The 13,710-nt window shown below is 36.9% G+C and overlaps 1 protein-coding gene across 1 annotated transcript in view; it reads right to left on the reverse strand.

The window, feature by feature from the left end:
* tbc1d15 (TBC1 domain family, member 15) overlaps positions 1-13,710 on the reverse strand; it is a 44,912-nt gene that overhangs the window by 19,569 nt on the left and 11,633 nt on the right. Inside the window, exons 4-6 of the mRNA XM_048548890.2 lie at positions 12,886-13,027; positions 10,242-10,455; positions 341-443 (exon numbers count right to left, since the gene is read on the reverse strand). Of these exons, the coding sequence (XP_048404847.1) occupies positions 341-443; positions 10,242-10,455; positions 12,886-13,027 (459 nt within the window). The remainder of the gene's footprint in view (positions 1-340; positions 444-10,241; positions 10,456-12,885; positions 13,028-13,710) is intronic.

Here is a 13,710-nt window from a genome sequence, read left to right on the forward strand (position 1 = left end):
TGTTTTCTCTCCTTAATAATGGGGTAAGTGAGATACAGTGAAGTGATCAAAATTGGTTTTAACTGTTACTTTGGTACATTCGTTACTTACGCATACAAACCTAATAATTAATTTCTGATATAATCTAAGATTTGACTCATTCTGTAAGTACTGGACAGCTACACACCGAAACATGATATCAATTCTGACCAAGTGGGTTCTATCCAAGCTATACCTCGAGAGTATACTATGGTCCAATTAAATATTAGGAATGATCGGCATAGTCTTATGTCAAAGACGTTCAAAACAAAAAGAAAATGACAATTTAAAATTGTACATCTTAAATATATCATGCACTTACTTGCACCAAGCCAACTGCGTTCTCTTCAAACAAGTTTTCAAAAGACTGAGAGAGTGCCTTACTATTGTATGCAACAAGGAGTACTCTGTCATCATGAGATGATCTATAGGAAAAGATCAAAAAGGATGATCACATATCGCAGAATTCTTTTAGTGTGGGTGGCTGTGTTCATTTGGTTCAAAGACCCATGTTTCTAAATCAAGTAGCCAAAAAAACTCTATCAATATTTATTTTTCATTTCAAAGACTATAATAATTATTTGACGTTCAAATGATCGGTACTGATATTAGTGCCGGTGAATGTTATACTTTTTCAGTATAAACATTAGGTACACGCAACATCAAATTCAGCGCATCTGGACACAAAGATCTTCCCAAACATCAGAAAACCCCTTTCCATTGAATCGGTGTGGCATTTTCTTCTACTTCCTAAAATACTAATCTAAATCATTCTGACTGACATTATGAATTAGCAACAGTTCTACACAAATGCTCACTGGGTTAGACTGGCCAGAATAATTTTTGCACAGCATGTGAACTGAAGAGACTTTTATGCTGTCAGTTTAGAGAGAAATTGAAGTGAGAAGAGTAAAAGGACAGAGTCTGTCTTATGCATGATCTAGGATACATTTTACAAAACAATACATAAAGCTTAAAGCTATTTTAGCATTCACCTAAATTATTCCTTTGAGCAAAAACCTGTATGACTAGAAAACTCAATTATTAATAGGTTTTAGTTATACAAAAAACCAAATAATCTGGATGCTGGAAAACTGAAATAAGAACGACAGTGTCACCATTTTAAGTCACTGACCTGTATCTGTTTTCAGCGCTTCTAATGAAAAGGTCATTGACCTGAAACATTAATTCTGTTTCTCACCCTGCCACAGATGCTCCAAGTTTTAACTACAACCTTATTTGAATACTGCAGAAGTCTTGGAAAAATCTCATTTTTGCAGTTTCATCATTATGTTTAACAGAAAGATTCCAAACTGATCAATTTGTGTTTTATTTGTAGCTAACTATGCTAATCCACACACTGCTCCAATTTATTTGTTTTTTGTTTTACTGTAGCTGAACAGTTATACATTAGGTTATCTCATCTCAGTTAGACCTAATCCACACATTTGTATTATTGAAATAGTGATAAGAACTTTAATAACTGAAAACCGTTGGCTAACAGGATGCGCTGGCTTGAAATGAAAAATGTGACAAGGTATTTCATTTGAGAGACAATCTGCTGCAGTGCATATGAGAAGGGGCAGCAATTCCAAAAAAAATCAATTTATAACAGACAGCTGGAGTCAAAGATGCAAACTGAAAAAATGAAGATGCTTTGTTAATCATTAGCACTTAATTGCTCTGCTGCTATTGAGTAAAAGCTCACAATTCACTCGAAAGCTTTAAGACTACAGTAAATGTAGCAGTAAGCTTCATAAGGAGCTGTCACTCGCATACTACAAACTGAAGAACATGTACAAGATTAACATTGATACTGATGATTTAAACTCAAATAATGTTCATCCTCACTTAAAGTTGAGAGTTTTAGGAGAACCACAACTTTAAGTCAATCACAAATTTCCATAGCGATCAATAATAAAAATGAAGTTTGGTTCCTTTGGACATTTTCTTGCCCAGAAAAAACAACATACAAGCTAAACACATGCTCACTCTGCATTCCCACTTGAAACAGTTTCCAAAATTAAGTATATCATTAAATATGATAGAAATAAGATATTCAAATTTATTTGAAAAATTTATGCAAGGGTTGTTTGATTTTTGTCATCACTACCAATTCTCTTGTGTCGTAGAAGGCAGTCCGAGCAGCCTTTCAATATTAACTGCTCATTCTCCACAGCCAGGATACTTTTATACATTCAATTTCACTACTAGGCTGATAGTTTCCCTTGCTCTCTTTGCAGCAGCAGGCTCACAAACACCTTTTGCTGAGTGTTTCAGGCTGACTACTAAATACTTTTTAAAGTATTTATATGCCTCAAGTAGCAAAAACATTAATGTCTTCAGTCACTCAGCCAAATCAGTGCTAAAACTCAGCCCAAGATAATAAAGTGTGAAGCTGGATGAACACAGCAGGCCAAGCAGCATCTCAGGAGCACAAAAGCTGACGTTTTGGTCTAGGCCCGAAACGTCAGCTTTTGTGCTCCCGAGATGCTGCTTGGCCTGTTGTGTTCATCCAGCTTCACACTTTATTATCTTGGATTCTCCAGCATCTGCAGTTCCCATTATCTCTAAAACTCAGCCCTAGCTTTGTCTCTTTCCTTTCCATCCCGATTCTATCATGCTTTCACATTACCGACTGTTACCCTTGCAAGAAAACACTTGATTCAATTTCCTGAGTTCCTCAACATGATGCCAATAGATCCCAATGTCAAAATGACTCTGGCCTGCAATGACTTGAAGCAAAATTACATAAAACTGGAAATGCCAACATATTTTGAACGAACAGGCCCTAAAACCAAAACGATATTCAAATAAAATGACATTAAAAGGAGGTCTTGTAAATAAGGACTACCTGTAATTAGAAACTTTGGCCAGTTCCATATTCTCAAGATATTAACATTTCTCTTCTCCCTTCCACAGCTGGTACATAAACCTCAACATACATTTGTTTATGGGGCATGGAAGGAGTGAATGAAAAGCCATAAGGATTAATTAATTGATGCTTTAAACTAAAACACTATTTTTCAAAAATAAGGAAAAGCGTCAATTCTCTGGTCACATCAGAGTCAAGATTAGAAGATGTGCATTAGGTGGAACAGAGAATCCATAGCCAATTCAATCCTCAACCTAAGATCACATTTTCCAACTTTTCTTTGTATATCTTGATATATTATTTGTATGTGAACAGTAAATGTGTATCTCTTGTACAGTAGCAACTGAAGCTGCAGTTTCTATTCATTATAAACAGACACTCCCAAGTCATCATAAATGGGGTGTAAAACTGCAGGACAGTTTACAATGGCAGGTTTCCATAAAAAAAAATGAACGTATGAAAAGCATGATAAAGGAATAACAAAGCACAGAAAGATGCAAAATATTTAAATATATTACAATTAATACAGATCCAGATTATCTACACAAGCATGTCATAGTGGTCTATAATGCTAGCCTCAGATAATTACAATATTCAATCAAAAGACTTCCTAACACCAGGACGAAAAGAGTCAAATATACAATTTCCTACATCAAAATAATTCAATAAATGTCATTAATGTTTATGTGCAAATGTTAAGATCACCCTCAAGAGCAAATTATGGCACGGGAAAATCTATTAAGCTTGATTTACATTCTAAATTTTACAAAAAAATTCTTATTTTGTTAAACTCAGTAATTAATATTTTAATGAAACCTCAATTTCTTGATTTATTTATTTTAATTTTTATTCCTAGATCACTGGCATCAAAACAGAGCCACACAAAATGTTCCTGGATCAGGCTCCTTTCTGCTCCCAACATGATCTAAAACATCAAATACTTTATTCTTAGCAGATTCTCTCTGATCTAGTGAGCAAGTCCTGCATTTTCTGTTTCTATTGATGAATTTTCTCCCCATCTTTAGTGACAGCACAATATGAAATCAAGACCTGCAGAGCTTGTTGAATCAAATCTGAATGGAAACTAACAAAGGAAATATAAAGAATGACTGTGTGCAAATTGGCTATAGACTGAAAGAAAATAAACAGCACAATATATTAAGAAAGTCAAACAATTAAAATGGTGCAACAAGGATGATAAACTACTTAGCTGATTGATAGACAGACAGATAGAGGAAATGACATACACAGATCAACAACGATCAAATCAAAAGGCTTTCACAGTGGCACAGAAAATACTGTACAAAGGAAAGATCTGTAAATAAAAATAATCTCAATTACAGGAACTGCAAGTAAGCACACAAAGCACAAAGAATCAGTGAGCCACAAGCAACAATGACAAGGAGTACATATAAAATACACAAATATTTACATCCTTACTGGGAAATGGAGATCATTTAGCATATTTGCAAGCTTAAGTTAATTATTAATGGCAAATATTTTAATAACTTACAGATAATTCGAAGTAACAACCACCTAAAATATTCATTTACAATTTGAATTTTACCCCAAGTATCATAACTTCCCATCTCTTACGGGTTAATTCCATCATTGGGCAACTGAATGGAGTTTGCACATTCTCCCTGTGTCCATGTGGGTTTCCTCTGGGTGCTCCGGTTTCCTCCCATAGTCCAAAGATGTGCAAGTTAGGTGGATTGGCCACACTAAATTATCCATAGTGTTCAGGGACATGCAGGCTAGGTGGGTTAGCCATGCAAAATACAGTGACAGGGTACGGTGGTCAATGTGAACTTGATGGGCCAAATGGCCTGCTTTCACATAGCGACTTTATGCTAGGAATAAGTTCAAAGGGGCAAAAACACTGACGTATTATGCCACATACAAGAAAACACAGTGCAGACAACAGTAAGAAGAAAGAGGATTGCCCAGCATGCACAGCCAAAGGGACATGACTCTCATCTCCCTTTCTGTCAACCCTGACATTATCAATAGTAAAGCAAACATGTGCAATATCAATTTTGATTTGGAAAACATTTCTGACAGCTAGTTAGATTGCTGATCACATTTTGAGATTACTTTAAATGAAAAACTGCCTTTCAGAACAAAATGTATTAACTATTGCTGATGGTGGGGAGATAAACAATGAAATACATGCATAAGCAGCATTTATTAAAACTAGAACAGTATAAGAAAACAAAATAATTCATATGAAATATTAGTAGCCACACGTCTTTTAATTGATGATGTTAAATAGAATCATTCTTCTGGTGCATGGGTGTGTTTTATTTTATTTGAATTAACATTTTGTAATTGAATTTTGTTTTAAAACCAGGTATTTAATTACAATTATTAATTGTAGCCTGGGGACTCAAACACTTCAAAAATTAACACTTGCAATCCCTCGTTAGAGATAATCAAGGCAAATTTTAAAACCAAAAGCAAGATTTCAAAGCACCCAAGAAATTTTTTCAAGTTAGTTTACAATACCAGTTCAAGAATGGTGACAACAGAATTAGTGTGCAGCCCAAGTTGTAAGCATGCACTCCCACGAAGATGAAAATGTGCGGGGTATTTGACCATATTTGTGCAGATTCCTCTTCATATGATAGAAAAACTATTTGTCATATGACTGTATCTGATGATAAACCAACTCCAGAGCTATACTGATACAAACACACCAATAACGTTATAGGCACAATGTCACTTTTGTCACAAACCATTTGCGCTAGACTTTTTAAAAGACCTACTAGATCCCTGAGATTTTGTAATTATTTTAAAATTTTATTTTCAACAGAATTTCAGTTCTGAAGGAGGAACATATTGGCCTTGAAAGTTAATTCTGTTTCTCTCTCCAGATGCTGCCTGGCTTGCTGAGTTTCTCCAAAATTGTTTTTGTGTGTTTTGGTACTTTGATGCTATTTGGTTAAAAGGACATTGACAGCCTCGAGTGAACAGTTCAGTGACTGACCACCATGATAACCAAACTGCAAAAATAAAACTTCTGGTACATCAAGCCAGGCCTCATTCTGGAATCTGACTTGACCATTATTACCATCAGCTGGGACCATAACAGCTGAGACAAGAACTTCTCAGCAACCATTATGTGCAAACTCCATATTAGAGCATTTAAAAGCAATGTAATAAATAGAGGCATCAAACCATATTCAATGATAATGGGAACTGCAGATGCTGGAGAATCCAAGATAACAAAGTGTGGAGCTGGATGAACATAGCAGGCCAAGCAGCATCTCAGGAGCACAAAAGCTGACATTTTGGGCCTAGACCCTTCATCAGAGAGGGGGATGGGGGAGGGGGAACTGGAATAAATAGGGAGAGAAGGGGAGGCGGACCGAAGATGGAGAGAAAACAAGATAGGTAGAGAGGAGAGTATAGGTGGGGAGGTAGGGAGGGGATAGGTCAGTCCAGGGAAGACGGACAGGTCAAGGAGGTGGGATGAGGTGGCAGGTAGGAAATGGAAGTGCGGCTTGAGGTGGGAGGAAGGAATGAGTGAGAGGAAGAACAGGTTAGCCAAGCGGAGACAGGCTGGACTGGTTTTGGGATGCAGTGGGGGAAGGGTCGAGCTGGACTGGTTTTGGGATGCAGTGGGGGAAGGGTCGAGCTGGGCTGGTTTTGTGATGCAGTGGGGGGAGGGGAAGAACTGAGCTGGTTTTGGGATGCAGTGGGGGAAAGGGAGATTTTGAAGCTTGTGAAGTCCACATTGCTACTATTGGGTTGTAGGATGCTCAGGCGGAATATGAGGTGATGTTCTTGCAAAACTTCACAAGCGTCAAAATCTCCCCTTCCCCCACTGCATCCCAAAACCAGCCCAGTTCTTCCCCTCCCCCCACTGCATCACAAAACCAGCCCAGCTCAACCCTTCCCCCCCCCACTGCATCCCAAAACCAGTCCAGCCTGTCTCCGCTTCCCTAACCTGTTCTTCCTCTCACCCATTCCTTCCTCCTACCTCAAGCCGCACCTCCATTTCCTACCTGCCAACTCATCCCGTCTCCTTGACCTGTCCATCTTGCCTGGACTGACCTATTCCCTCCCTACCTCCCCACCTATACTCTCCTCTCTACCTATCTTGTTTTCCCTCCATCTTCGGTCTGCCTCCCCCTCTCTCCCTATTTATTCCAGTTCCCTCTCCCCATCCCCCTCTCTGAAGAAGGGTCTTGGCCCGAAACATCAGCTTTTGTGCTCCTGAGATGCTACTTGGCCTGCTATGTTCATCCAGCTCCACACTTTGTTAACCATATTCAATGATGTTTCTGGCTTTCCAGTATGAAGATCGTCAGTACAAACCAACAGAGTTATAGAATCATACGCCATGGAAACTCAACCAAGACAAATGAAATAATTCTCTCACCAAACAGGAGACCTTCTAGGCCACAAATAAGTTGCTGCAAAATGAGAAAAATTCCTAAAATGTGAGCTGTCTTAACAGAATCACAGGACTGAATTTTACAGTGCACTGGATTCCCTAGGCCATGTCCTCCTCCTTTCCTAGCCCAGATACATTTACTAGCCAGATGGAGAAAGATGAAGCATTTTGTTAACTATTTTACAATTTTTTAGTTTGTGCAATTGGCCTGAAGTAAATGAAGAGCTGTGATTTTTCACATGCAAATGGTGAACATTTCTTTCCAAAAGAGATAGAGGCTATTTGACCTATCTAACAAATATTTCAATGGAAAACAAAATTTGTCAGCCACCTCCATAGCATACAGTTGTTTGAATGATGATTTGCTTATATGTCAGATTTGTTAATTTTGTATGCATATAGATTAAAATGTCACTCAATGGCAGTCACAATGTAATTTAACAAAATAACATAACTAATATCAGCCTTATGGTTTAATCCATTCTCTGAATCTCAAACAACCTTACAAGCTGGATCAAGGATCAGTCATGATCAATTTGAAAGGTGGAACATGCTCAATGGACTAAAAAGCCCGGCATTTGTGCCTAAGTACCATTTTCTAACTACCCCAGTAACAAGCAGAAAATAATAACAGTGCACTCATAACATTTAAGTCAATATCATAGACACATGGGATTCTATTCATTTGAACCTGTCGTTTCAGATTCATTCCATCCTACTTCAATAATTTATTCACTTTATATAAAACTATGAAAAGACATTTATTCACTTGACTGCCTAAACATATAATTTAAGGCATCCAAAATACTTTTAGAATTCGTCTATGATTTTAATGTAATCTACAAACTAACATACCAAACACCATAATTAATGTAGTGCTAGCACAACAATATTTTTAGAATTTGCTTTTATCATTTTTGCACAATCAATTTGTGATAACAAGAGCAAGTTAAAAAGATTCTGATACGAGAGTGATGTTCATATAGTTTATTAATTCATGTGAATGGTTTTGTGACATGCTGAAGCATTTCATAAAGAAAATCTGATTACTGGACAAACAACTTAGAAACATGAAAGATAAAAAAGGACCCAAATTGTGTGCCAAACAAAGACCAATTACTCGATTTGATTTCACTTGATTTATTATTGTCACATGTACTTAGGTACAGTGAAAAGTTTTATTTTATGTGCAGTACGGGCAGATCATAACATACAAAGATCACAGGGTGACTGATAACAGGGAGGAATACAAAGTTATGGTTGTAAAGAAGGTGTACAAAAAGCAAGTTCACCATTAGCTTTGAAATTTGAGAGATCGATTCAGAAGTTTAAAAACGAGGAAGAAGCTGCTCTTGAACCTGTTGGTATGTGCTTAAGGTTTTGTAACTTCTGCCTGACGGATGAGGTCGGAAGATATTCTGACCAGGATGGGATGAGTCTTTGATGTTGTTGGCTGCTTTTCCAAGGCAGCAAAATGTGTGGATGGAGCGAACTGTTGTAAGGTTGGCTTGCGTGATAAACTGGGCTGTTGTAGTTTTTTTTTAAAAAACGGTCCTAGACAGAGCAGTTGTTATGCCAAGCTATGATGCATTCAGACAGAATGCTTGCTATGGTATATTGGTAAAAGTTGGAGGGGGTCTTTATGGGCATGCCAAATTTCCTTAGCTGCCTCCTTTATGGTGCTTCTGGACTGTCGCATCAACGTGGGTGTTCTAGAACAGATTGCTGGTGATCGTCACTCCTAGGAACTTGATGCTCTCGACCATCTCCACCTCAGCCCCTCGAGGTGAATAGGGACTTGCCTTCCTCCTTGCTTCTCGAAGTCAATGATCAGCTCTTCGGCTTTGCTGACATCGAGGAAGAGATTGTTATTTTTACACCACGCCACCAAGCACACACTGCCCTGTATTCTGTCTCATCTTTGTTTGATATCCGGCCTACAACAGTAGTGTCAGCAGACTTTTTAAAAAAGTGTTATACTACAAAACGTAATTAGCTTTGCACTCATTGCTGGAGAAAGATGACAATTGAGCTTCTAATCTAATTTGTCACATTAAACACACAGAGATCAGTTTTTGGTTAGCTATCGAAGATTAAATTATAACCACATGCCATCTAGTGGCAGTACATTGCACAACTACCAGTTGACCATTTTTCCAGTATTTACTAATTTGTTTGAATTGTGGAATTTTAAGTTTGTTTTTCTTTGTGATTGCACCATAATAAATACTTTAAAATCAATTACAATTATCTCCTGGCAAGAGTGCATTGGGACTAATAACAGATTTAAAGTACAAATTAAGAATTCTCACACCTCTTTCAGTTATGGTCAGTTTCAGCCACAAAGTAGTACCTTGACACCAGAACATAACCTTCTGCAGAAATGCAGAATTGTTACTCATTGCCCAAAAACTATAAAAGCATCACCTGCATAGAGTGGGAGAAAGATCAATTTTTTTTGGATATCAACTAAAGATTTCAATCTGGATTAAATCCAGATTTTATTCACAAGTTTAAATGATACTGCACTCAGGTAGCTGCCTATTCCAAATTTGTCTTGGCTATGTCACCATGAGTGGTCATTGCTTTCCCTTACTTCAGGTGCAGTCCCAGCAATGTATAAATGTCACTCTCACAAATCAGGTCTCCCTGACCTATGGGCAAGGACTGGAATACTTGATGAGAACAGGAGATGGGGCTTGCTATGGGAATGGTCAACGGTATCACGTGGGCCTACAATTAGCATGTCACAAATCAGAACAGTCACAGAATTCCAAACATTCTCTTGAGAAAAATACTGTGTGTTACTTCAGCAGGAAAGAGTATGAAGTAATTTGTAACATGGGGAAATAAATGAACATAAATCAGAAAGATGAATTTAAAGTGCTGCCACAGAAATTACAGTAGTAAAACTGAATTTTATGCAAGCATTCTTCAATTACTCACTCACTAAGAAGAACATATCTCTTAAGGCACTGCAGCAGAATCGTGCTGCCTCCATGATGGAAATGAAGAGCTGGCAGAAAGGTATCATCCCAAAGACAAAACACCATGAATGACCAGCCCATGCCTTCTGAATTTTTTTTAATGGATTTCAGGTCAGTCAGATTGAAGGAGAATGCCCATTTACTTCTCTTATTCATGTTATATGTTGAATCATCTAAAAATGTAAAAATCAAACAGAAAAGAAATTTAGTTCTTAACTTAAAATGCATCCAAGTATCACAACAAGGTCTACTTAAACCTGGAACAATAAAATTCATTACCACTTGAAAAACAATTACAGAAAGATCAATGCAATGGACAACACTGAATAAATAACTAGAAACAATAGGTCCAGTTAACATTATATTTTTGTTTTATTATGGGATTTATTATTAGCATGGGACCTTACGGTTTCTGGTTAGGCCAGCATTAACTGCTCATCTTAATTGCCTAGAAGGCAGTTGAGTTAACCACACTTCTGTGGGTCTGGAGTCATGTGTTGCCAGACCAGGCAAGGATGCAAGATTAGCTCCCTAAATGACATGAGAAAACCAGGTGGGTTTTTCAGACAAAATGACAACGTCTATGTAATTGTATTGGACTAGGTTTTATACTGAATTTAACTTTTACCATCCATCATGGTGGAATATGAATCCATGTCCCCATAACATCAGCCCGGATTTCCTATTACCAGTCCAGTAACATTGCACTATGCCAATATCTCTCCAAACATGCATTGATAAATAAATCTAACAATGAAAGACAAATCATCACTGAGAACCTCACTCCAGAGTACTCTAAAGTTACTTGTGTCACCAATGACAACTTTCTATTTATTACTCTAAAGCAATGAGATTTCCAAACCCTAAGCACCTCTTTGCACCAAAATTATAGGAGGAAGTAATTCTTGAACAGAATTGCAAGTTTTTTTAAACTGTAGTAAGATGGCAAAGTGGCCGGCGATCATTACCATTTCAACTTTCATTAGATTTCGGAAGTTGCTGTCAGTATCAATCACTTTAAACATACAAATTCACACACTGATGCCTATAACTTCTTTTGTGCTATTCACCACAGCTGAAATTTTTAGACATCACATCAACTAATGGGTACATCCAGGTTATATGTAAAAACTCCAAAAAAAATTATGCCCTCCTGAATGAGGCATCCCTGGGTTTGTAAACAGCTAAGTCTTAATCATTGATTATTGCCTTTTCCGACCCAGAAAAATTAATTGCTTTATGTAACAACAAAATCCACCATCAGGATTTTTTTTATATTGAAAAATCTGATTTATAATTTGTTCTAATTTGCTGATTTTTTTTCCATGCAAACTTCCCAATGTTTATTTTGCTTCCTGTAAATTGACTATAAAATGAAGGATCATTCATTTTACCTTATGATGTTCTGAGAACTTGTTAATGTGATTGGTTGATTAGTCTGCCTGATGACATCACTGGAGCTAGAGACCAAGCATTCCTATCATTCCTGCCAGAACTGAGTTAACATTTATGAAGGGGAAATCCACGTCAAAGAGATTGCATATCTTTGTGGACAGTTTTCGTCCTGATCAGCAATGACCATCAACACTGCTGCTGACTCAATCTCAGGTCAAAGTAGAGATACAGTACATTTTTGTTTCTAAACAATCAGTTCAAACTTTTTCTGGTACTTGGAGCACTTCATCTACACATTTCATAACTGGCTGTAAAAGTAAACCTAACCCAAGCATTGCTGACACAGAGAAACTAACCTTTTATTAAACAGCCTTATTGCAAGGCTTTGAAAACTGAACAGAGGCCTGGGTTTTCTTACTATTCATCCCAATATTTCCCAACATCGTACTTGAAGTTTCATCACAGTTATACCAGGTTTAAATGCCTTATAATACATTGCTGAAATGTACTATGATGGGATCCATCAGGGTCAGTGAAGCCACAGAGCAAGTCTCAAATAATTTTTAAAAATCTTTTAAAGTCAACATTTTTATTGTCATTACCTACTGTCAAACACCTACTTTCTCTCTTCATAACTTACAGTTTTGAAAGGCAAATCTCTCCTACAAGTACCATTCTCTAGTTTCTTCCCACACACCTGCCAAATTCACCACTGAACTTGGTGCCAAAGTGGAAAGAATAGTTTGTCTTGACTATCGTGAAAGGGCCTTGACTCCACTCAACACTAAAAGTAAAGATCACACCTTACTGTCTAAAGAATATTTATAAACAAATCTTAAATATTTATGACACACAATTATGAGAACACTATTACCAGAATGCTACTTTAAATTTCATTCAATATGATTAATGATTTAATTGTAATATTTGGCTCATGCAGTGGCTTATGATATAAAAACAATCAATAATTTAGTCTATGTTTGATGCATTAGAATAAGAACACTCATCTTCATTTTAATAGCATTAAAAATATCAAGTACAGCAGCCGTGCCTTAAATTTATGAAGTAATGTTATAAATCACAATTAAGAATTTTACAATTCGAATTGCACTTGGTGCTGCTGGATGCATAAAATACCAGTTTCAAAACATGCACTCTTTAAAGTAATGAATTTATTGTAAACATTCCATTTAGTATATGTTACATACCATCACCATTTATAAAGGGTTTCTTTTTGAAAGTAACTGTATTAACCATGTCCCATTCAGCTTCACAACTGTTTTGGCGCATAGTACTCCTGGAAGATTTTTCTTTTGGACATTGGCTCCATTCAACAACTGAACTGGAATCCTAAGATAAAAGTTTCCCATAAAAAAAGTGTCAATTTGACATTTATTTGTAGTATTAAACAACAGGAAACTAGCACTCAATAAATCTAAGACGTAAACAAGGCAAATATTTCAGAACATGGCAAGTATGGTGTATCAGATGTTCAATGCAAAAAATTAGTCAAATAATGAGGATTGTATAATATTTTTCTCAAATATTTCAGCACCTATATTACTATTGAAGCCATATTTTTCAATGTGCAGATTTACTTTGTTCTCATGCTAGCTAATATTGAAAATGGTGAGATGTCCTCAGGTATTGTCTTCCCCACCCAACTGTCATCACCCCTCCCTCTAAGTATGCATTCTCTACCACTCAAGTCCTGCAAATCAAACTCCAACTTCAATTTCCTCTCCAAATGCCTTCAATGTTATTGATCTCCACACCAACTGCCAACTTTTCTATTCTCAAATCTCTACAAACAAATTTCTACACTTTGCACTAAAGTAGTCATTACCTTCTGTGACTGCTGTCTCAGCACAAACTGTTTAATCCTGCCACCATGACTGGCAACTCATTCAGGTCTTGATATTTTTTAAATCTGTTCGGACATGTTATGATGCACCTCTACAGCAGGTGAGACTTGAAGTTAAGTCTTCTGGTCCAGAGGCAAAAACGTGACCATTTTGCCACGAGTTCATTTT

Source organism: Stegostoma tigrinum, chromosome 18 (genome assembly GCF_030684315.1).
Source record: "Stegostoma tigrinum isolate sSteTig4 chromosome 18, sSteTig4.hap1, whole genome shotgun sequence".
In the NCBI taxonomy this organism is placed as follows: domain Eukaryota; kingdom Metazoa; phylum Chordata; class Chondrichthyes; order Orectolobiformes; family Stegostomatidae; genus Stegostoma; species Stegostoma tigrinum.